Below are 23,722 nucleotides of genomic sequence, written 5' to 3'. Positions count from 1 at the left end.
TAAATCAAATTAAAATTAGTGTGTCAGATTGGTTGAGACGCTACAATACATTAGATTCACTTTCCTTTGTGGAAGGTAAGGATACTGCATGAAATAGAGTTAGAAGCATGCAAAATGGCAATCACTTCACCCATTTACTCACTGTTGCAACAGCTATTTTCTGGCACACAACTACAGGCAGGAGGCGTTTATAAAGCCTAGCAGCTCGAAAACGTCCTCCTCACTCTCCCAATAACGTCAACATTCTTGAATTCAGTTGTGCAATCAAGCTTGGCCTTCAGATGCGGTCCTCTTTGCCTTTCAATTTTAAGAGAAAAACTTCCACTAAAGCCGAAATTGGATTTATGCAGTTGTAGTGAAGCCAATGGCTGTTTGTTGTTCTCAAATTCTGAATGTTGTTTTAGCTACAGCAAACAGTGGAAAGTCTGTTCTAGACAGCTTATTTAGATACGATCGCTCAACCGTGAAGCAATGCATTATGGGCCAGTGGGCCAAACATACACTGGCAGAGAATGAGAGTGACAGCGGGAAGCTCTTGGAGGCAGTGTATTAGAAGAACAGAGGTTGTCAACACATGCCAGCAGGTAATGAACATCAGGGCTGTATGAGGAGAAGTGTTCTGCCAGCCAGCCAAATGCTCCGTTTGTCACACTCAACCTGCCATATGCTGAATTACACAGCCCTCAAATCCAAGACATACCGCTGGAAACACTGTTTGTGGGTTGTTTTAAATATAACAGTACTCAGTGCATAGATGGAAAGGAAAGCTTTTGTAAGCCTGCACTTAATCCACAACGATTACAACGACAGAGATTTGGAGGAAAAAAACAAACAAACATATTTTTCCAAATCATCATTTCCTTTGAAACATTTAGTCAATATTTAATAATTTTCATGTATACGTAACAATACACTGTATAGTAATCAGTGTATCTGTAGAGCTTTTAAAATCAAACTTGCGAGCTGCACACCTAAAAATACAAAAAATTCAATATTAACGAGGGGTCAATGCTCACAGTAAAACCCTAACCCATTAACATTAAATTCAAGGCAATAATGTTTGCCTACAAAACCACCACTGGCTCTGCACCCATTTACCTAAATTCATTACTTCCGAGTTATGTGCCCTCTAGAAGCTTGCGTGAACGGCGTATTATTGTGCCATCTAAAAGAAGCACAAAATCACTTTCACAGACTTTTTCATGAACTGTTCCCTCCTGGTGGAATGACCTGCCCAAATCAATCCGAGCAGCTGAGTCCTTTAACCATCTTCAAGAAATGACTAAAAACACATCTGTTCCACCTTTATTTGACCCTCTAACTCTTAACACTTTCTATTCTATTTAAATTCTACTTTATCTATATTTATCTTTTTTATTCTTTATTTAAAAAAAAAAACAACACAAAACAAACACTAGCTTTCTATTTTTTCTATTCTATCTACTTGTTTTTCTTTGTTTGTGTGTGTGTATAATATATATACACACCTTGCTACGTGTACTGCGTTAGGCTAACCGAGACTTGTCATTTGCACTTATATATTGTTGCTCTTTTGTTAGTTTTGACTGCTTTTATTGTCCTCATTTGTAAGTCGCTTTGGATAAAAGCGTCTGCTAAATGACTAAATGTAAATGTAACCCATAAAATGTCATTTTAAACTATTTTGCAGTTCAAATAATACAAGTTTGAACAAAAATTGATTTGATAAAAATTATAAACCTAACATTTCAGCCACGAGTCAAAATTATGATTATGATATGATTATATACATTTCTAGACACCTTTTTATTCTAATTATTTTTTTTTTAAATACATTTTTTGAATGCACATTTGACCCAAATGTGCATAAGCACCATGTTTTTACTTTGAAACATACAGCGCTCATATTTATTTAATTAAATCAGTCTTTTGAGGTGTAATCATCACTTTACATCATATCGTGACCTCTTGAAATGATAATTAAGACTTTTCTTAAACTATGTATTTAAGACTTTTTAATCACCTTAAATTTGAAAGGAAAAAATAAATAAATGTAAAACTTTATAAGGACCTGATGGGACCCTGGCAAAAAAAAGCTAACATTTACCTATAAAATTGTATTAATACATCCAAATTATAGACGCAAAATTCCATGCAGAGGCTTCCATGAACATTTCTGAGTGATGTCCCATTAGTCTCAACGGTGATTCTGCAATTTTTAATATAAATCCCTCAATTTTATAATATTTTTAAATAATAAAATAGATAAATATGTGTCTTTTTTACATTACAGGAATGCAACCAGAATTATTTCTGCATTTATTTATTTTGCGTTATGATAATTTCATTTTCTTAATGAAAAACATACACTACGATTTTTGAAAGAAGTTTCTGACAAAAGACTGAGCATCAAGGCTGAGTTTATTTGATAAAAAATACAGTAAAACAGTGTTATTGTGGAATATTATTACAATGTTATTTTATTTTTATTTGTTTATATATATATATAGTTTAAAGTGTTATCTATTCCTGTTTTGTCAAAGCTGAATTTTCAGTATCATACCTTCAGTCTTCAGTGTCACATGATCCTTCAGAAATCATTCTGATGCTGATTTTATGTAACATTTATCATTGTTATCGATGTTAAAAACAGATGTGCTGATTAATATTTTTTGTGGAAACCATGCACATTTTTTTCAGGATTCTTTGATAAACAGAAAGTTCAAAAAACAGCATTTATTTGAAAAATCTTTTGCAACATTACATACGTATTTACTGTCACTTTTGATCATTTTAATGCACCCTTGCGGAATAAATATTTTTTTTACAACATGAATATATTCAGACTGATATTATAAATATATAATATGATAAAGCCATCTATCCATCCATCTAATTATCCATCTGTACATTCATCCATATATCCATCTATACATCAATATATCCATCCATATATCCATCTATCATCCATCTCTATATCCATCTATCCATCCGTCACCCAGAGCACCTCAGAACCTCAGCAACCAGCTCTAGCAACGATATAGAAAACAGCCAAAATGCACAGAAAGGACTTCAACCACATAAGGCATATACCTTGAAACTGTTTTAATTTTTCAACTTTCCTTTTCTAGTTAATTATTAAAATAAATAAATAAACCCACGTTTAAGAGGAGGAAGAGGATTAGAAAAACTCAAGGCCAGTTTAAACACTCGCAAAACCCAGGGACGTCAAAGTCATTATTGGATGAGGGCTAAATTAACAAAAGCAGGTGATTTATTTTTTTATATTTCTTCTTTTTTTTTCAGCAGAGTCAACACGCGCTCCTCTGATAAATTAACTTGAATCATGAACTAGACCTAGAATGACTCTGCTGCCCTTTTTTGCTCACTATTTTAAGGAAATATTTGAATGTCTATGCCTGCACTAATTTGGCATTCATGTCATGATTTATTTCGCTTGTATTTTTCCCTTGTACCTGCCCATGCCATTAGTGCCATTACTAAGTGACTCAAACTTAAAGGTCCCATATTGTCAAAACTTTTTCCTGGCTTTTTTCACGGTAACTGAGGTCTAGGTGCTATGTAACTACCATATAAGTTTCAAAACAGTCAGTCCACAGTAAAATGCGCACAGCCTGCTTAAAGTAGCTGTGATTTTTCATGAACCGTTGTGACTTCCATAAAAAGTTGACGTCAGAACTACACAGTCACCGCCTTCAGTCACCACCCCGAGCACCGCCCATCGTCCCACTCTCCTTTTGCCAAACTCCCAGACAACATCGCAGAAACATGTCGAAAAGGTTAACTTTTACATTATTGTTCCAGCCACAGTTAATCACAACAATGTATATACAATTACAAATGATTATAAAAAAAAAAAAAAAAAATTCCTGAAAGATAAAAGTAGTTTAGGCCAAACTATTTAATAAGTTTTTCTTCTTATACAAATGTTTGGTGTCTGCAATATAATTTAAATGTTTCTACAGGACGACACTAATTTTATCAAGGAGGCATTTATTTGATCAAAAGTACAGTAAAAACACCAATATTTTTAATATTTATATTTATTACGATTACATTTTTAATATTTTGATATACTTTAATATGATTTTATTCTTTTATGGCAAAGCTGAATCTTCAGGAGCCATTGATGAATGGAAAGTTCAAAAGAACAACATTTATTTAAACCAGAAATCATTAGCAGCATTTAAAGAGACATTACTGTCACTTTTGCTGAATTTAATGCATCCTTGCTGAATATAAGTATTAATTTTTATTGCGTCTGCATTAGCATTTAGTGACATGCAAACGATGTATTCAAAACAAGATCTAAAAACTATAAATAAAATCAGTTCCTGTGTATCCTAGTCTAGTGGGTCCAAAACAAAGTGATTGTACTCACCATATGACCAAACCGGTGATAACAGCAGCCCATGTGACACAGCAGGTGTCGGGCCTTTTGACTTCCTCATCCTCTTCCCTACGGCAGCAGCACAGGCAGGTCAGAAAAGCGGAGAGCACCAGCAGACTCAAGCCCAGACCCACCGCAGACACACAGGCCAGGAAGATCAGAGACTGCCAAACAGAGTCAGGCAAACATGGAGCAGATGGTCAAAACAAACAGGAAGTAGACTGATCCATCTGTCGTCAGTGTTGCAATTCAATAAAACGTTTATTTCATTGCATTTTCTTAATCAGCATTTATTTGTCTGTCTTTCCATAAGATCATCAGAAAAATTACACTTAATTAATAAAAAAAAAGACTTTCAGCGAATATATCTTGAATTAAATGTGTTCTTTGTAATCATATTGCCAAATAGTTTTGTCTTGTTTTAGGCATACACCTAACAAAACTTTATGTGAACAAAACAAAAGGCTTTATAACAAGACAAAAATATAGATTTAGTTTAAAACTAATGCAAATGTTCTGACCTACACTTCTGGTGCACAGTTATTTGTACATTATTTGTGATGTTACCTATGAGGAAAGACATTATGTTTTCCTGAATGGTCTCTATGTAGAAAACTGAAAAACAGAGGTGTCCGCATCTCTCAGAGATTATGTATCTCGATGATGTGTTTATGTTCATGGCAGCTGTGGGTGGATAAATCGCATGATGGCTGTTATGAGGGCGAGCTTGGGCCCCCATGTGCATCGCCATGGTAACTCACATGGACTGAGGCGAAACAGAAACGTTCAGTCTTAGACTTGAACATCATGTGATCAAAGTAAAGCACAACAGCTCTGGAGCCTTGTGATCCAGGGCTAACAAAAGGACAGCCGGATATTAGATTTAGATAGATATCTGAGATATTAGATATATTATTAGCTTAAGAAAACACTGAAAAGGACTACCACCTATTTTAATGCTGAACAAATACCTCTCTGTGATTTTAAAATGTAAATTTTAGTCAAGGACCAAAAGCTAGATTGCATAAAAATTCACAATAAATAATCACAGCATGCTCTTGGGAAATTCAGAGCAAAATGACTAAAATCAGGGTGGCATGTAATTATTTTTAATGCCATATAAGAACATGAGGATTTATAGTCAAAACCAAAGTGTAGAATTATAATAGTTGTTTAATACTAAAAAATCATATTAAGGTCATGACTCATGACTGTCAGTTACTTGTGAGCCAAATCTGCTGTAAAAGGGCAAGCTGTTTAAGTCAATTGTTTGAAATGCTTGAAAGTGGACATACCCACATTTGCATGTCACTGTTTGTGTAGGCAATTTTAGGTAAAAACTATAAATGTTAAAACAAATATGCTCACGCATCTTCCTGTTGTAACAGTTTTACATGATATAAAGCTAGTATGTCTGCATAGCTTTCTTCTTCAAAAGTTAATATATTTTGCCCCATGTGATGCCTGTTTTTATATTGTGTGTTATTATTGTCAACCTACGTTCTGTTTTTCTTAATTTTTAAATTCTGCATGGTATATTTTGTTATTTTCACTTGTTTGAAGATCTGAGCTATCAGCAACTTAAATTAATATTGTACTATATTGAAGTTAATGTTTAATGTAGTGTATGTTTTGATGATAAAACAAAGCGCAATAAATTGCTATATCTAAAGTAAATAGCTTATTTACAGATCAATACATATTCACTGTCTTGACCACAAATCTTCCTTATTGTAGGATGAAGTATATACAATTGCTAAATAAATGGTTTATCGATTAGTAATTTTTACTTTTAACACAAGTAGATTTAATAAAACAAAACAAGTGCTTTTCGATTTTCCTTAAGTAAACTTTAAACACAGTACTTAACTGTATTTATCTGTATTATGTCTACTGTTAGTGTTAAGTGTTAACTGTATGCACCAAGGGTCTGAGAGTAACGCAATTTCAATTCTCTGTATGTATGTGTTGTACATGTGGCAGAATTGACAATAAAGCAGACTTTGACTTTTGACTTTATTCTTCTACTGGAGTACTGTGTCCGTCCTTTTACTCAAGTACCTGATTTGTGTAGTGCATCCACCGCTGTCTGCAATCAGATTTCAGACATTTCTCATCATATTTTTCCAAAACTAAATATTCAGAGCTACACTATAGTGCTGGGCGGTATGACCAAACATTTATATGACGGTATTTTTCAAAATTATACCGGTTTCACGGTACATGACGGTATATATTTTTTCATGCACGTATGCATATATTCATGCACTTCTGATTGAGAGAGGAAATACTGCAGTATATTGACTTAGAATGCCTTATTTTACTGTCACGATGAGTGAATATTGTCAAATAATACCACACTAAATAGTGACTAAACACGACCCCTTTTAATACATGTTAACCAGGAGTCACTCTCATTTATAATCGCGGCATCGTCTGATAAAATCTACATGCATCTACACTAAAGAGCGGCTATGCGGTTGTTTTGGCTATATTACTTTTTTGTCTCATGCAGCGCACTGCCTGCGTCTGAGTAACAAACTAAAAAAAAAAAAAAAGTGCATGTAATATTAACAGACGAACTACTCTCATATTTAGATTTCCAAACAATCAGTAAGCGACAGGTGCTAGGAAATGCTGTTTTGTGCGGTGCGGCCAACTGATTGTGCTGCTTCTCTGCCGCTCACTGCACAGAACAGACGCCGAGAGAGGTGACACTTCTCCGGGAAAGTCAGACCTCGCGTTCGCGGGACAGCACTGGCAAAATCTTCCAACTGAACCATAGCTAAGGTTTATCCAAAAAAGTCGCTAGGTTTGTCAGTATGAATATTCTATGGAAAAAAGCTGCTAAAGGGTCTGAAAGTTAAATCTTTCAGTGTTAAAGTCGCGCTCGTGTGTGTGAGACACGGGAGCTGATGGCAGGGGGCGGTGGATATTTGTGGCGGTGGATATTTGTGGATGAGTTCTTCTGTGTCATCACGTTCTATTAGTTCTACAGCTTCAGTTTCGGAACTTTCACGCTTAGTAACACATACAGCTGTTCCCTCACCACAGTGCAACAGCGAAAAGGGACCCCTTTCAAACAGTGTCACGTTCCGAACGTTGTTTAAGCGACCTACACCAGTACTGCGGTATTTAAAAAATTCATAACAAAAATAAACACCGGTATTTGGTATGAACCGGTATACCGCCCAGCACTACTACACTATTCACATTGGTTCTTCGTACTTTTATGTAAAGAATTCTCATTTTTATTTCTTCTATGAAATCGAAGTAGAAACACCTGAGAAAAAAACTTTGATCTCTATATTTGTCCCATGCATTGTTATAAGAGGAAGTTTAACAGCATTAAACCAAACTTCCTGCCAGTGAGTGCTAAAAAAACATGCAGAGGAGAGATGGAGGCCTAAAAGGGCAAGCAGGAAATACATATTTCATATACATACACTTCCTTACAAAAAAGCACTGTGAAAGTACTATGGTATTATAGTGATGGCATCTGATCATATTCATCAAACAGGTACTTTAAAGAAACCCATGATGCTACTACTAACATACAAAATTACTCATTTTATTTGCCATTTTGGTATTTCTAAAGGTACATATTTAAAAGACCAAAGACACCTAAAAGATTGTGAGAATTTGTGTCTTTGCTCTTAGAAATGTCAATATATATCACCAAAACTAAAACCACACATAATAGTTGCACACTGGCATTTTCATGTGATGTGAATTTCAAATATGTGCAATGTCAACAAATCTCTTGACATCACACACCCCTGAGATGGTACTGGAAATATGTTCAGAAGAACAATTATTGTTATTGATTTCAAGTAAGCACAAGCAAGGGAATTTAATCGAGACAAAGATTTGACAAGCAGTTTATTTTAGAATCAGAGATTAAATAAACTTGTGTTGCCGCTCCATTGATTTCCTCAAGTAACCCCGTGCCTTGTTCGACCTTGAACAAGGCACGTAATATCCTTTTTGATAAAAACCCCAGCAGAAATATAGACTAAATCAATGAGCAAAATGTTCCTCTGGAGAGAGTATCGTGTGCTAAGATATAAATCACCCTGTAGAAACAGTCTTTTTAATGGAGATCTGACCCACCAGACACATCTGTGTTTACCAGATACTGCACATTTATAGAGTTCATTGACATTTTTAGATCAAAGTCCCAGGATGCTGAAGGTACAAAATATATTTCATAATTAAAGTGTGGAATTATTGTCTTAAAGGTAATGAATTTGGATTATAGGAACAAATAAGAGTATGTATATAGAGTGGAAGTCACTGCAGTCAGCTCCTGTTTGAGATAGTTCTACACAGTTGCCGAGTCGAGAGAAACCTGTCATCCATTACAAAATTACCTTTCACACCCAATTTCATCCTGCATGTTCCACTACTACACCTGCAAGAAAAGGCCACTACAGCTGCTTACTCAAGAGGGGAGGCCGGGGCAAGTTGTCACACTGTAAATATTTACATGTACGTTTATTTCTAATTCAGTTTCTGTATAGGCACATGTCTTAAAAATGCTTTCGAACACTTCTCGCCCAGAAAAAGGAAAACAAAGCATGTGGGATATGCGGTCACATAGGGCTGCACAATTAATCGAATTTCTAATCGCGATTACAATTATGGATGCCACAATTACGCAATCGTTCAAAGCGGCAATTAATCGTTCAAAGTCCACTTATGTTATTCTGCACGCTTAAGATGTTTTTTGTTCTTTCTACATGTTATCTTAAGGGTTTTTCCATTGTTTTAGTATAACATTATAATATCATTCATTTTTTTTATCATTTAAAGAAGAAACCAATCCGATGTATATATGACATTTGAAGCTTAATACTATAGAAAAGCACTAAAGGTTTTTCAGTTAGAGTGTTTTCAGCTTATTTTCATATAAAAATACGGCATGCCGTTGCATCAAACAATGGTGTAAACATCAATGTAAATTGTGATAATAGTAATTAATAATCACAATTACAATTTCAAGGGAATAATCGACAATTATGATTTTTGTCATTATCGTGCAGCCCTACTGTCACGCTACATGGTAAATACCTGCTGTTCACCAACACTGATTTGAGATGAACATGTATTTTTGTTGTTTATTTAAAATGTAGCCTATAATAGGGTATTAAATTGGTTTTCAGATGAATTTAAACAGCAAATCAATTATTAAAACAGACAAAACAACAACTAATGAAACGGCAATAAATTAAAAGCTATAAAAAAGCATCAAAACTAGTACACTTGTTTTACACACTGTCATACAGACAAGAATCAACTATAAAAATAAGGCAATGTCACTTAAAGATATGTTCAGGTGTTTTTCATTCATATCAGGTTGAGGTAAGTTATCACACATTTGAAATGTTATAGATGTATGCAATTTATTAATTATAATATTTGCCGGTCAAACAAGGCATTGCTATTTTTGTACGTTATTCTATTCATTATTTATTTATTTGCAGTCTAATGAAATGCCCAACTCAGGTTTACTTCATGGTGAAATTTAAGCAATTAATAATTGTTCATGGCTTAACCAATGGCTTGATATTTTGCACTATTTATTTATAGACTAATGAATTGCTTAACTCATATTTGTTAGCTTCATTCTGAAAAGTCTTAAACTGTTTATTGGCCTGTTACACGGTGACAACTTGCCCCATGTAGTATGATCAAATTCTCCAAATTGTGGTCAAGCCAACCTGTGTACAATGAACTCTATTCCCTCTCTCTTCAAGCCGTAACAGTGTAGATGTTCAATTGCTTCTTTTTGTTGCTGTTAAGTATTTGTCTATATAGAAACTGACTTTCAAAAATAAACCTACATTGTAGGTTCTTCCCTTCATTAAAATAATACTTATAAAAATACTCTTGTCCCGAGAACACGACTCAAAATTTAAGTTAACATGTACCGTCATTATATAGTTGACTAATCTATAAATGTGTCAGTTGTTTACCCAGCAGCTATAGTAAAAAATGATCATATTTACTTTTAGTTTTCCCTCGGTCTCCCCTCCATAAACTACAAACAAATCCAGACAACTCTCACCTGCTGATAGCTGGCGTCCTCGGGTTTAAAAGTTTTATCAACCGTTTGGAAATTAAAATTAAGATGCGGGAAATTGTGCAGCCAGTAGGTCCACCATGGTGCAATGTAGTCCTGGCGCGATGAGGCCATCCCGGGCGAGAAAGTCAAACACACCGCTGATTTCTGGAGACTGGAGCGCTCCGGTAATCCTCACCGTTCACTCGAAAACACCAAACACAACAAAGATGGCCAGCCAGGGAAACACCGCGCGAATGTATTTCCCCTTTCCTATTTGGCTTAAAAGGATGCATAGCACTAGGGTTGAGCGTGTGAGTGCGTGCAGAGTGATCAAGCTGTGATCCCTCGGAGCGCCCTGACACTGACTGACTCCACGCACCTCTCCTGCGGCTGCGCACCACGCGCGCGTCTACACCTCTGATCATCACTCCAGACAAGTTGTAAACTCACTTAAGATCGATGTGTAAAAAGCACAGACAAGAGCAAAACGTGTGGATTCACAACTGGAAAAGGTGCTATAAAATGTGCTACTAAAAAGCTTATATTTCTGGTGCACATACTGTCAAATAAATCTCACACACAACATAAAAAAGCAACGAGTGTGTCTGTATACACAGAACAAGAATATAGTCCTTTTGTGATCTTAAGACGCATTTATTTAAAATATGAATGCGTAATTCAAAGAAAAGCATCTGACATTTTTAGACTGAACATCTAATTAGTCCCTAGTCAAACGGTGAGCGCATTAGCGCTTTCACTCATATTCAATATTGACATCTGGTGGACTGAAAGGACACTTCACCCCAAAAATGTCCTATTCCATGGTTTTCAAACCTTTCCAAACCAAGGACGCTTTCATGTCCACGAACTGTGTTGGCAGATTCAAAATTTGAATCACGTTTGGACGCAAAGTACTACACTACCCACAATCCTGAAACAAAATCCACCAATCAGAGACGTTTCTGTTACTGCAGAAACAGGAATTGATTGAAAACAGTTTTTGTGTTTGAATATTTAACATATTTCTAATATATTGTATTTTTATACTTACTGACAGTTAAAGACTAGTTCTAGTCAGATGTTAAAAAAAGTGGAGAGAACAAACCTTTGTCAGGGTAGTGCTACATTACCCACAATCCTCAAACAAAATCCACCAATCATTACCCACAATCCTCAAACAAAATCCACCAATCAGAGAAGTTTCTCTTACTGTGGAAACAAGAATCTTTTGAAGCCAGTATTTGTTTTTGAATATTAAATATATTTGTAATATATTGCATTTTAGGCTTACTGATAATGACTGCTAAAGACAAAAACTCTGTAAAACAGTATTACAGTTGTGAGTAGTAAAAATGAAGTGATCTAGGACATTTATACAGTGCATGTCAATGTCAAGACTGTAAGTCTGTCCCTCACAGCCTTGTTTTTATTTATCTATTTATTTATTTTTTTAATATGGTGTCTAACCTGACTAAGGTCGTGAAACTTCTTATCTCCAGTACCAGCACCAGGAACAAAACTTTCACCTGAAATGATCTGAAGTCTAGTTTGGCAAAAGAGAACATAATGAAAACACAAAACACTTCAGGAGGGATCAAGGCCAAAATATCACTGATCAGTCAATTGCAGCACTGATTCATAGTACTTGATGAATAGCACATTGCACTATAAAAGAAGTCAAGTACTCAGTCTTGTACCTTTGTCTTGGAAAGTCATAGAATGAATAGAAAACATGTATGAAACAGGCCAACATGAATGAACTGAGGTTATTAAGCCAATATATATATATATACCATGGTTACGCCAAAGCTGCAGGTTGTAGAAGGAGAGGGTGTGTCTGAAACACTAAACTACATTTTTTGAGATGTTAATGGAGGTGTTTGTGTTGGACATTGTAGAAGAGAATGTTAGCATCAGTTTATTTTAATTTCAGGAGGAAACGTTTAATTTTTTTGCACTATTTTTGTCTTCTGGTGTCGTGAGAAATCCTCCCTCTCCTCCACTGACATCCATTCATAAATATTGGCCTCTAGTTGCTGATGGTTTACATATAGCGGCCCTATAAATATAATTTTCTGGCTAGCTAAGGGGGATTTTACACAACACCATTTATCAACTAAAAATGGAAATCTTTTTATGCGTTTTGGCTTTACATGGCAATGGTGTTTTGGGGGAAACTTTTGAAAACTGTTATCGTCTTTTTGTAAACGACAAAACCGCAAATTTGTGAAAACCATGATATCATGCACATGCATATTACATGTTTGCGTACTATTTCTTTACAAAGTTACATCGCCAACTACTGGCCTGGCATGCATAATACAACGCTTAAGTCATTTTCACAGATCCATGTGAACAGGGATAATTTTGACAACGTTGTCATCTGTATGTTAAAAACACAAAGGACAAACTTTTCCTTTTTTTGTATATTGTTGTCATGTAAATGTTCCCTTCTAGAATGTAAAACCCTCCCAGCATTTCTTTGACATTCTCCTGTTTTAAATGTGTTCTTGCATTGGAAACTCTTTTTCTCTTCCTCAGTTGATTTTTACCTATAATGTGTGTCACTAAATTATTGATCTTTTGTTTTGTTCCCCTTTACCGTTACAAGGATAATCCATTTGCTTAGTGGAACAAGATGACACTGCAGGAGGGAAATAAGAAATCCCGGGGTTCCTTTGTTTGGCAACCCTTAGACCTTGAGAAAAAAAGCACTATACAATGGCAGTGCAAACAAATAAACTGGTGAACCATGCATTCAGATGAAATTCAGCATATACTGTATATGGTTGCAGGCAATCAGTGTGAGCCCTCAACAACCTGGGGATCCAACATGAACAGCAGTGATTCCTTTGAATGGGCCGTTAAACTGACTAATGTTTTGGAGTGAGCAAATGGGAACAATGTTTGTCAGCTTGATCTGGATTTTTTTTTCTGCCTTAAGTGTGTGACTGAAAATGTATATGATTGTCTGAAACAAGATTTCAGCAGCAGGTTGAACTGAATTGGCCCAAATATGTTTTTGTGGAACGTATCATTGCAATTTGCGGTTTACAGTGATAATTGTCTCAGCACTGTATCGATCTGTTGGAATGATGAAAAGAGAGAGCCAAATAAGGCAGGTTTGGAGGAACTCTCCAAAGACATCTTTGCACAATAACTGTTTTCTTTTATGTACCACTTGGATTTCTGAGGACATAGAGACAATCTTAACAGAGAGCGGAGATAAAGCACAAGCTTTGGGCTTATTGCCTGGTTTGAGAGGAGATTCTTTGATTGCAGTGCGAGCTGCACACCTACCAAAGACAAGAGGGAACAGAACAAAGAACACTGCAGCTTAAAGACTGATTATGGTTTCTGTCAGCAGCTCAAGATAAAAGCTTATTCTGCAACCAGGGCCCATAACCGCCAAAAAGTAATTTTTATAGCATAGCCGTTTCATAGTACAAGTCAGAGTGTGTCTGTTAGTGAGTGTTGTGCAAAATTCCAAATTTAACCATGGGCTCTTTTTCAATTTATGAATAAGGTCTGTTCACACTAAGACCGATACCTATAACTATAATGCTTTAATGATCATTCTAATTCTATGAGAATAGAAAAGTCCACACTGCAACCAATGATAACAAGACAGAGAAATTATAAATTAGGGTTGGAACATAGACTATATAAAAACATGGACGTAGTGTCCATGATGTCCCCCCTAGGTTCCTGAAGAGCATTTTTGAAGCTCAAAGTGGGCAGAGCCGGCTGTCGCCATCTTGGCAGCGTCACTCCTGGATAATCGAAAATGGGCAAAAAGGTGGGAGCTGGTTGCTGAAACCACGCCCGCCTAGCTCGACGGTGGTGACAGCAGCCCAATCCACCTGTCACTCAAGTGACCACGCCCTAAATTATGCAGAATTTTAAGGCTTAATATAATTTAAACTGATGACTTAGATAAAAATTCACCCCCCTCACAGTTGTCATGCACAGCCGATGCAATCCGACGGGACTCGGGCAGAAATCATGTTCATGGATGAGCTAATGATTTATTAACGTGGTAGAATGAAGCAGGGTGAGGCTAAAAAAGCCGTCGAAGCGAAACGAGGCCGCAGAACGAGCGTGACACATGGCTCGAAAGCAGCGGAGCTTTTATTATGACACAGTCGACCGCTTCCGCTCCTTCCGGAAAAAAACAGCGCTGTTTTATTATACTAGATACATTTGAAAGTTCTGTTATAATGCTACTCTGTGCGGAAATCTAGGGGTTATGACGTCATTGGCAGGCGACACAATGACACTATGGACACGGTCCGTGTCACTAGTTAAAATTTTTATTTCTCTGGATTTAAACATTCTTCGAAACATTTGGGATAATGTAAGTACACAAGTCAGCAAAATATATAACACTGTTCTAGTGGTTTTTGGATATTTTAATAAAAAAATCTTACATATTGTGCCTTTAATTACTGAGAATAGGAATTATATTGTGTGATGCTAATTATATAATAAGAAATATAACGTATTTTTTTATTATAGAAATACATTATAGAAAATGCAGATAGGCTATTGTATATTTGATATCTATGTTGTAATCATATATAATATTGTGCGCAATCTGTCACACCTACTAGAGTCTCATCAATAGGTCACGCATGCGCTTACAGCGCTTAAGTAAACTGACCCTGAAAAATAACCTACTCTGGAGGGAGCAGGTTATGTTCAGAGAATAAGTTGCTAAGCTACTTACATACATACCCTGAGAGTTACCTTCGTTGTTGGAACCGAAAGCTGAGTTTATCCGCTTACTTACCCTTAAACATACCTAGGCATGTCCCCTGCTTTCTGGAACACCCCCACAGGAGTTTGGGGGGCACCAAAATAGAAAGGCTTTCACAGCCATGCGTCCTAAAAGGAATACAGGAAGGCACAGGAACATAAAGAGATCAAAAAGTGTAAGGACTAAAAAAGAGAGTGAGTATCAATAAAGCATCTCATTGATGGAGGAAGCTGAGAGCTTCTATGCACTTGATAACAGATTACAAGCTTGTTTTCTTCTGTCGGACAGGTAAATATATTGCTTTATCACCATGGTTACGCCAAAGCTGCAGGTTGTAGAAGGAGAGGGTGTGTCTGAAACACTAAACTACATTTTTTGAGATGTTAATGGAGGTGTTTGTGTTGGACATTGTAGAAGAGAATGTTAGCATCAGTTTATTTTAATTTCAGGAGGAAACGTTTAATTTTTTTGCACTATTTTTGTCTTCTGGTGTCGTGAGAAATCCTCCCTCTCCTCCACTGACATCCATTCATAAATATTGGCCTCTAGTTGCCGATGGTGGATGGCTTACATATAGCGGCCCTATAAATATAATTTTCTGGCTAGCTAAGGGGGATTTTACACAACACCATTTATCAACTAAAAATGGAAATCTTTTTATGCGTTTTGGCTTTACATGGCAATGGTGTTTTGGGGGAAACTTTTGAAAAGTGTTATCGTCTTTTTGTAAACGACAAAACCGCAAATTTGTGAAAACCATGATATCATGCACATGCATATTACATGTTTGCGTACTATTTCTTTACAAAGTTACATCGCCAACTACTGGCCTGGCATGCATAATACAACGCTTAAGTCATTTTCACAGATCCATGTGAACAGGGATAATTTTGACAACGTTGTCATCTGTATGTTAAAAACACAAAGGACAAACTTTTCCTTTTTTTGTATATTGTTGTCATGTAAATGTTCCCTTCTAGAATGTAAAACCCTCCCAGCATTTCTTTGACATTCTCCTGTTTTAAATGTGTTCTTGCATTGGAAACTCTTTTTCTCTTCCTCAGTTGATTTTTACCTATAATGTGTGTCACTAAATTATTGATCTTTTGTTTTGTTCCCCTTTACCGTTACAAGGATAATCCATTTGCTTAGTGGAACAAGATGACACTGCAGGAGGGAAATAAGAAATCCCGGGGTTCCTTTGTTTGGCAACCCTTAGACCTTGAGAAAAAAAGCACTATACAATGGCAGTGCAAACAAATAAACTGGTGAACCATGCATTCAGATGAAATTCAGCATATACTGTATATGGTTGCAGGCAATCAGTGTGAGCCCTCAACAACCTGGGGATCCAACATGAACAGCAGTGATTCCTTTGAATGGGCCGTTAAACTGACTAATGTTTTGGAGTGAGCAAATGGGAACAATGTTTGTCAGCTTGATCTGGATTTTTTTTTCTGCCTTAAGTGTGTGACTGAAAATGTATATGATTGTCTGAAACAAGATTTCAGCAGCAGGTTGAACTGAATTGGCCCAAATATGTTTTTGTGGAACGTATCATTGCAATTTGCGGTTTACAGTGATAATTGTCTCAGCACTGTATCGATCTGTTGGAATGATGAAAAGAGAGAGCCAAATAAGGCAGGTTTGGAGGAACTCTCCAAAGACATCTTTGCACAATAACTGTTTTCTTTTATGTACCACTTGGATTTCTGAGGACATAGAGACAATCTTAACAGAGAGCGGAGATAAAGCACAAGCTTTGGGCTTATTGCCTGGTTTGAGAGGAGATTCTTTGATTGCAGTGCGAGCTGCACACCTACCAAAGACAAGAGGGAACAGAACAAAGAACACTGCAGCTTAAAGACTGATTATGGTTTCTGTCAGCAGCTCAAGATAAAAGCTTATTCTGCAACCAGGGCCCATAACCGCCAAAAAGTAATTTTTATAGCATAGCCGTTTCATAGTACAAGTCAGAGTGTGTCTGTTAGTGAGTGTTGTGCAAAATTCCAAATTTAACCATGGGCTCTTTTTCAATTTATGAATAAGGTCTGTTCACACTAAGACCGATACCTATAACTATAATGCTTTAATGATCATTCTAATTCTATGAGAATAGAAAAGTCCACACTGCAACCAATGATAACAAGACAGAGAAATTATAAATTAGGGTTGGAACATAGACTATATAAAAACATGGACGTAGTGTCCATGATGTCCCCCCTAGGTTCCTGAAGAGCATTTTTGAAGCTCAAAGTGGGCAGAGCCGGCTGTCGCCATCTTGGCAGCGTCACTCCTGGATAATCGAAAATGGGCAAAAAGGTGGGAGCTGGTTGCTGAAACCACGCCCGCCTAGCTCGACGGTGGTGACAGCAGCCCAATCCACCTGTCACTCAAGTGACCACGCCCTAAATTATGCAGAATTTTAAGGCTTAATATAATTTAAACTGATGACTTAGATAAAAATTCACCCCCCTCACAGTTGTCATGAAGGGCAAAATTAGCTATATAGACCAAAATCATTTTTTGAACCAGGCTGTAAACATGTTTTTTCCTGCTGTAAAGTTGGGCATTTTAACATGGGGAGTCTATGGGACTGACTGCCTTTTGCAGCCAGCCTCTAGTGACCAGTTGACTAATTACAGTTTAAGTCACTTCCGTATTGGCTTCACGAGAGAGAGCGGGAGGTTGCCGTTTGGGTTGGAATCAATTTCAGAATTATTTATTTATTTATTTTTTACATGCAGCTGATGAATGATAAAAGCATTGGCAGCCAATTAAAATCCACACTTTACTATAAAGAGCTCAAGCATTTAAAGTGGCAGACAACACAACTTAATACTAATAAAACTCAAAATTTGAGTTGCAACTCTGCATCCTGTTTGAGACACCTTTAGCTTAAATTATTTTAAATTCAGAAATGGAATAGGAATATAAAGGCACTCTAAATTCTTAATAGTGAACAGCACTGAAAATCACTTGAGAATGCATGTTATAATCAATAATGGTCATTTATTAAAAACCATGCAGTATCTAAAATTACTATCTTCGAGTGAGAAATAAGAACATAGTTTTGAAGATGTGAACTGAATAACCTTGATAATGCAATATTTTAAATATTGAATGTTATATGAGATTTCAGTCCGTACCTTAGAGACCAAAGCCTCAGCTGCAGTTCTATTATGATCTTAATCCTAACTCAGCCTTCCTGAGTATTACCCTTGTTGATTATTCTATTATAACAAGACAGAGAAATTATAAATTAGGGTTGGAACATAGACTATATAAAAACATGGACGTAGTGTCCATGATGTCCCCCCTAGGTTCCTGAAGAGCATTTTTGAAGCTCAAAGTGGGCAGAGCCGGCTGTCGCCATCTTGGCAGCGTCACTCCTGGATAATCGAAAATGGGCAAAAAGGTGGGAGCTGGTTGCTGAAACCACGCCCGCCTAGCTCGACGGTGGTGACAGCAGCCCAATCCACCTGTCACTCAAGTGACCACGCCCTAAATTATGCAGAATTTTAAGGCTTAATATAATTTAAACTGATGACTTAGATAAAAATTCACCCCCCTCACAGTTGTCATGAAGGGCAAAATTAGCTATATAGACCAAAATCATTTTTTGAACCAGGCTGTAAACATATTTTTTTCTGCTGTAAAGTTGGGCATTTTAACATGGGGAGTCTATGGGACTGACTGCCTTTTGCAGCCAGCCTCTAGTGACCAGTTGACTAATTACAGTTTAAGTCACTTCCGTGTTGGCTTCACGAGAGAGAGCGGGAGGTTGCCGTTTGGGTTGGAATCAATTTCAGAATTATTTATTTATTTATTTTTTCCATGCAGCTGATGAATGATAAAAGCATTGGCAGCCAATTAAAATCCACACTTTACTATAAAGAGCTCAAGCATTTAAAGTGGCAGACAACACAACTGCAGAAAACAATGTTATTGTCCATTGGTGTGGAGGCTAATATATACTGTAAGTATATAATTGATTTGGAGGTAGAATTGGTATTTGCTGAATTACAGTTCAAAGAATTTCAACATAACTTTGTTGACAAAACATAAATAATTTAATTATGATTAATTATGCCTATATATTGCTTTATATGTAGACATAATTAGTTAGAATTAATCATCATTATCATCAATATAAAAAACAATAATATACATATGATTAGATAATTTTTTAAAAATATTTTATTATTTAATAATATTATTTAAAATGAATAATGAATAATAAATTAATTTCTGCATCATATAACCTTTTTCTTCTTTTTTTTGGAAATTCCCCATATATTTGTGTATTGTATGTTTTTAATACTGGGTAATACATATCAATTTTTTATGTGCTATTAAAAAAAATACTATTAACAACCTTTAAATTCCTTTGAATTTTATTTAATTTGAATAGTACTTAATACTAATAAAACTCAAAATTTGAGTTGCAACTCTGCATCCTGTTTGAGACACCTTTAGCTTAAATTATTTTAAATTCAGAAATGGAATAGGAATATAAAGGCACTCTAAATTCTTAATAGTGAACAGATTTCAGTCCGTACCTTAGAGACCAAAGCCTCAGCTGCAGTTCTATTATGATCTTAATCCTAACTCAGCCTTCCTGAGTATTACCCTTGTTGATTATTCTATTTCCAGGGCTAGACTCTTTACAGAATCACAGATTGAACCATTGCCAAGGTCCCCTGACTGTAAAGTGCCAGCAAACAAGTGGTGCATTTGAATGTTCTCATATACCTCATATACCAGTGCTGTCTCATACACAGTCAAATTGAAAAACAGTCTTGATTTCTCAGTGGAACATTGTGTTCCGTACATATGAGGCCCATTAGAGGTAATGCCTTGACCATTCGTGAAGGACAGGCACTTTGAATCAACTTCTTGTTAGTGCTTTTTTATCTGTGAGTGATAAGGACAGATGAAGAAGTGTTTGAAAAATGACAAATGATACCAGGGACCTATATAGTGAAATTGAATAGGTTGGTGAGGTGTGTGGATGAGGTGCCGCCACCATAAACACAAGGAACAAAAGAAGTAAACAATGCATTTTGTATTTTAATTCCTGCAGCAATGGCCATTCTTAAATCTGCTGATATTATTCAACAGCTTTTAATCGCTGAATTTTAAGTAGTTTATCCACATTTAAAATGCAATGAATTGTATAATTAAAGTAGCTTAGAATGTAAATCAGTGGGCTGGAAAGGCAGTAGGTAATTAAACAGTTTTCCTAGTGGAATAAAGTCCAATTGTCTCAGAAAAAAAAGTGAAGAAAAATCTGTTGAACAGGAAGAAAACATGTTTTGGTGTGTTTCTTGGTGCATAATTTGAGTCAGTAACAAATGCATGCGACTACAGCTATCTAGTAAAATCATCATCTTATCATTATTGTAATGATTTTAAGTATGCACTTTTGATGCAAGTAATTTTTTCCTCATTAAAAATGTCCCTACGGAAATGAATAGAACTTTTGAAAAATATGTGAGTTTACGTAATGTTAAACATGAGATGAAGACAGTCATATCAGTAGCTAATGAAAGCAGTTTTATTTTCTTGGAGCCAGTTCCTCTAGGGGACTTTCATATTGACACCATGTGACTTGTCGAAGACTAGTTTGTTCTTGGTAACCTGCTTGATTCACTGGCATAACAAACGTCACTCTAGAGCAGGGGTGCCCAACCCTGTTCCTGGAGATATACCTTCCTGCAGAGTTTAGCTCCAACCCTGATCAAACACACCTGAACCAACTTGATAATTACAGACAGGTGTGTATGATCAGGGTTGGAACTGAACTCTGCAGGAAGGTAGATCTCCAGGACCAGGGTTGGGCACCCCTGCTCTAGAGCATTATGCACAATACATTTTTCAAGTGCTGTAATGTTTGCAGTTTGATGGAGTGTATGTGAGCTTCATGCAGTTTTCTCTGAGAACACGGGCTGCTTTGTGGTCTGAAGTTGCAATTAAGATTTAGCAGATGGAAGCCTCACAATTAGTTGGGGGTGGTAATCAATTTCTGCCATTTACTAAGGACTGGAATGGTGCCATGGAGAGAAAAGCCTGCGTTTCGCGCAAGACCCGTAACGTGATTTCAATGCTGCTCCACTTCAGTATGTGGAGCTGTGCATTTGAACCATTTCTGAGTGCTCTTGCACCGCACGAACCTCAGAATGAAATGCATTACCCATACAAGCATCTTAGAGCCACTCGTCGTACCCTTGAGATGCAATCTGAAGCGATGCAATCTATTGGACATTGCATGTTTTTTTTTTACTAAAATCTTGTTTATTGGAATAGCCAATTAAACGTGTATTATCAAACTATAACAACATATGCTTTCGTGTTCATTGCTGTGCATTCAGCATATTGATTTCCAATTACACCATTTACAGGATGAGTATTGCACAGGACCATCATGTTATCTGAGGCACATATGACATGTGAATTGTGCAAGCGCGCATCTGTGTGTGTCTACTGTTGATGAGCAGATGTTTATGCTGATGAGAAGAGCTTAGGGAATGTGGCTTGCCCTGCTCTAGATGAGATGAGATTGGCATGGCTTTCTCAGCCCTCCACTCACGGCTCCTGTGGGCCACATGATGCCGCAGACAAGAGCATGTTATTACTGAATGCTATGGCGGTGTGAGTGCAAGATGAATGGGCGCCCACCGAGGAGTTGGTTATCATCTTGAACATCTCATCACTCTTTCTAACTAATCCTCTGTGCTGCTTTATTCAGGAAGAGCCAGGTGGCGCTTATTCAACGACACGGGATATGTCAGGAGTAAACCGCTCATACACCAACCGTCATCAGTTTAACAGGCCTCTACGTGCTCCTACACCCCATGAAGTGGCACACCAGACACCATTGAGGGTGCACCGTTGTATCTCCAAGACAACTCTTTACTGACCAATCCAAAAATGTTGGCTGGCAAATGCTGCTGTCCCCATATTGTCAGAGACTAACAATTGAACCTTTCTTTTTGCCTTGTACAGAAGAAGTAAAGGCCCTGATACATGCACAAAAAAAGTATGAAAAACCTAAGCAGTGGTATACTGTTAGCGAACATCCCAACACCACCATGCTGCTAAGAGTGGAGAATTACAACTTCAATTTCTACTATAAAGCAGCTCTCCAGTGTGTTCACATTACTTCTGACCCTGACAGACTGAACAGAAGAAATGAATCAGAGAAGATTTCCACATCAAAGAAGGTGGAGCTGCAGAGCACTAGGGCTGGGATGATAAATCGATGCAGAATCGATTCGTGGATCGATTCTGAGATTTTCAGAATGCATGGCGATTCCTCCGGAATCGATTCTGAGCTTAGATTTTAACAGCAGATGGCGTTCTAATCTAGTTTTTATCCGCACACTCAAATGCTCACGAGGAAGAGTGCTAAAGAGCGCTTGTGAGTTCGGCTGAGTCATGTAATGCTAATTTCACCTCAGCTCAGAATGCTTTTATGACGCAAGATTAATGTAAACACAGCCCACTTTGAACACCCTTGTAATTCGCTTCAACCTTTTCAAATTTTATGAATGATTATTTTAGGTTCAAGTGTGTGTAAGGATTTGCTGTTCAGAACTAAGCTCAGAATCGACTCAAGAAAGAATTGCGATGCATTCGGAAAATCTCAGAATCAATGCTGAATCATTTCTCGATTTGCGATGCATCGATTTATTTTCCCATCCCTAGAGAGCACACCTACCTATTATCAAAGTCCCTTTAAGGCAAGTCATTTCACTTGGTGGCCATCTTTGAAACTCCTCTCGGCCAGCTATTTCAGTCATGCAAGTACAGCTCTTATCTCTTTGAATGGAGAAACATCAAATTCTTCAAAGCTGTTCACTACGATTACAATTAAATGTCATATTTGAAATCACCAATGAAAACAGTTTTGTTTCTTATGCTCAAATAACATTAAAAAGCTTATTTTTCAGGCTTGACCAGCCAATGCACAAGTGCAGTCTTAACCGCACAGCTCAGTACACTGATTGCTCCTATAGCAACCGGAGCTTCTGCTGCAGTGATGCCATGACTTTAGCATTGGTTCTTTTATTTTTGATCTGTCATATTAACATAAATTAACACATAGATTCACCTACTTCTCCAGAAATACATGAAAGTAAGAGGGCAGTGAACTGGGAGAAAAACAGAGTAAATTTTACATTTACCTACACAATGTGTATTTGATTGATATAGAATAAAACACGTCTTCAAATTTTAATTGAAAGAATTAGTATTCCCTGCTGAAAAAGACAGCTAAAATCACACTAAGCTGGTTGGCTGTTCATAGCTGGTTTTAGCTGGTTGTTCCAGATGGTCTCCCAGCCTGACCAGCTAAGACCAGCCTGACCAGCTAAAGAAGTCGTCACAATCACTCTAAAACCAGCTATGACCAGGCTGAATGACCAGCTAAAACCAGCTAAGCAGCATAGGCTGGTTTTAGCTGGGATTTTTTTTTAGCAGGGTTGGCTCTTTCCATAGAAAT

General features: G+C 36.8%; 1 protein-coding gene across 2 annotated transcripts in view; it reads right to left on the bottom strand.

The window, feature by feature from the left end:
* Positions 1-10,845, bottom strand: part of ttyh2l (tweety homolog 2, like) — a 54,392-nt gene extending 43,547 nt beyond the window's left edge. For both annotated transcript variants that reach the window (XM_016290887.1, XM_016290885.1), the window contains exons 1-2: positions 10,461-10,845; positions 4,382-4,554 (exon numbers count right to left, since the gene is read on the bottom strand). In XM_016290887.1, coding sequence (XP_016146373.1) covers positions 4,382-4,554; positions 10,461-10,589 — 302 coding nt within the window. In that variant the 5' untranslated portion in view covers positions 10,590-10,845. The remainder of the gene's footprint in view (positions 1-4,381; positions 4,555-10,460) is intronic.
* Between the last annotated feature and the right edge of the window lie 12,877 nt (positions 10,846-23,722).

The sequence above is a fragment of the Sinocyclocheilus grahami genome, unplaced genomic scaffold (genome assembly GCF_001515645.1).
Source record: "Sinocyclocheilus grahami isolate Dianchi unplaced genomic scaffold, SAMN03320097.WGS_v1.1 scaffold264.1, whole genome shotgun sequence".
Taxonomy (NCBI): Eukaryota; Metazoa; Chordata; class Actinopteri; order Cypriniformes; family Cyprinidae; genus Sinocyclocheilus; species Sinocyclocheilus grahami.
The sequence above is the reverse complement of the archived record's forward strand: the minus strand, read 5'-3'. Positions and strand labels throughout refer to the sequence as shown.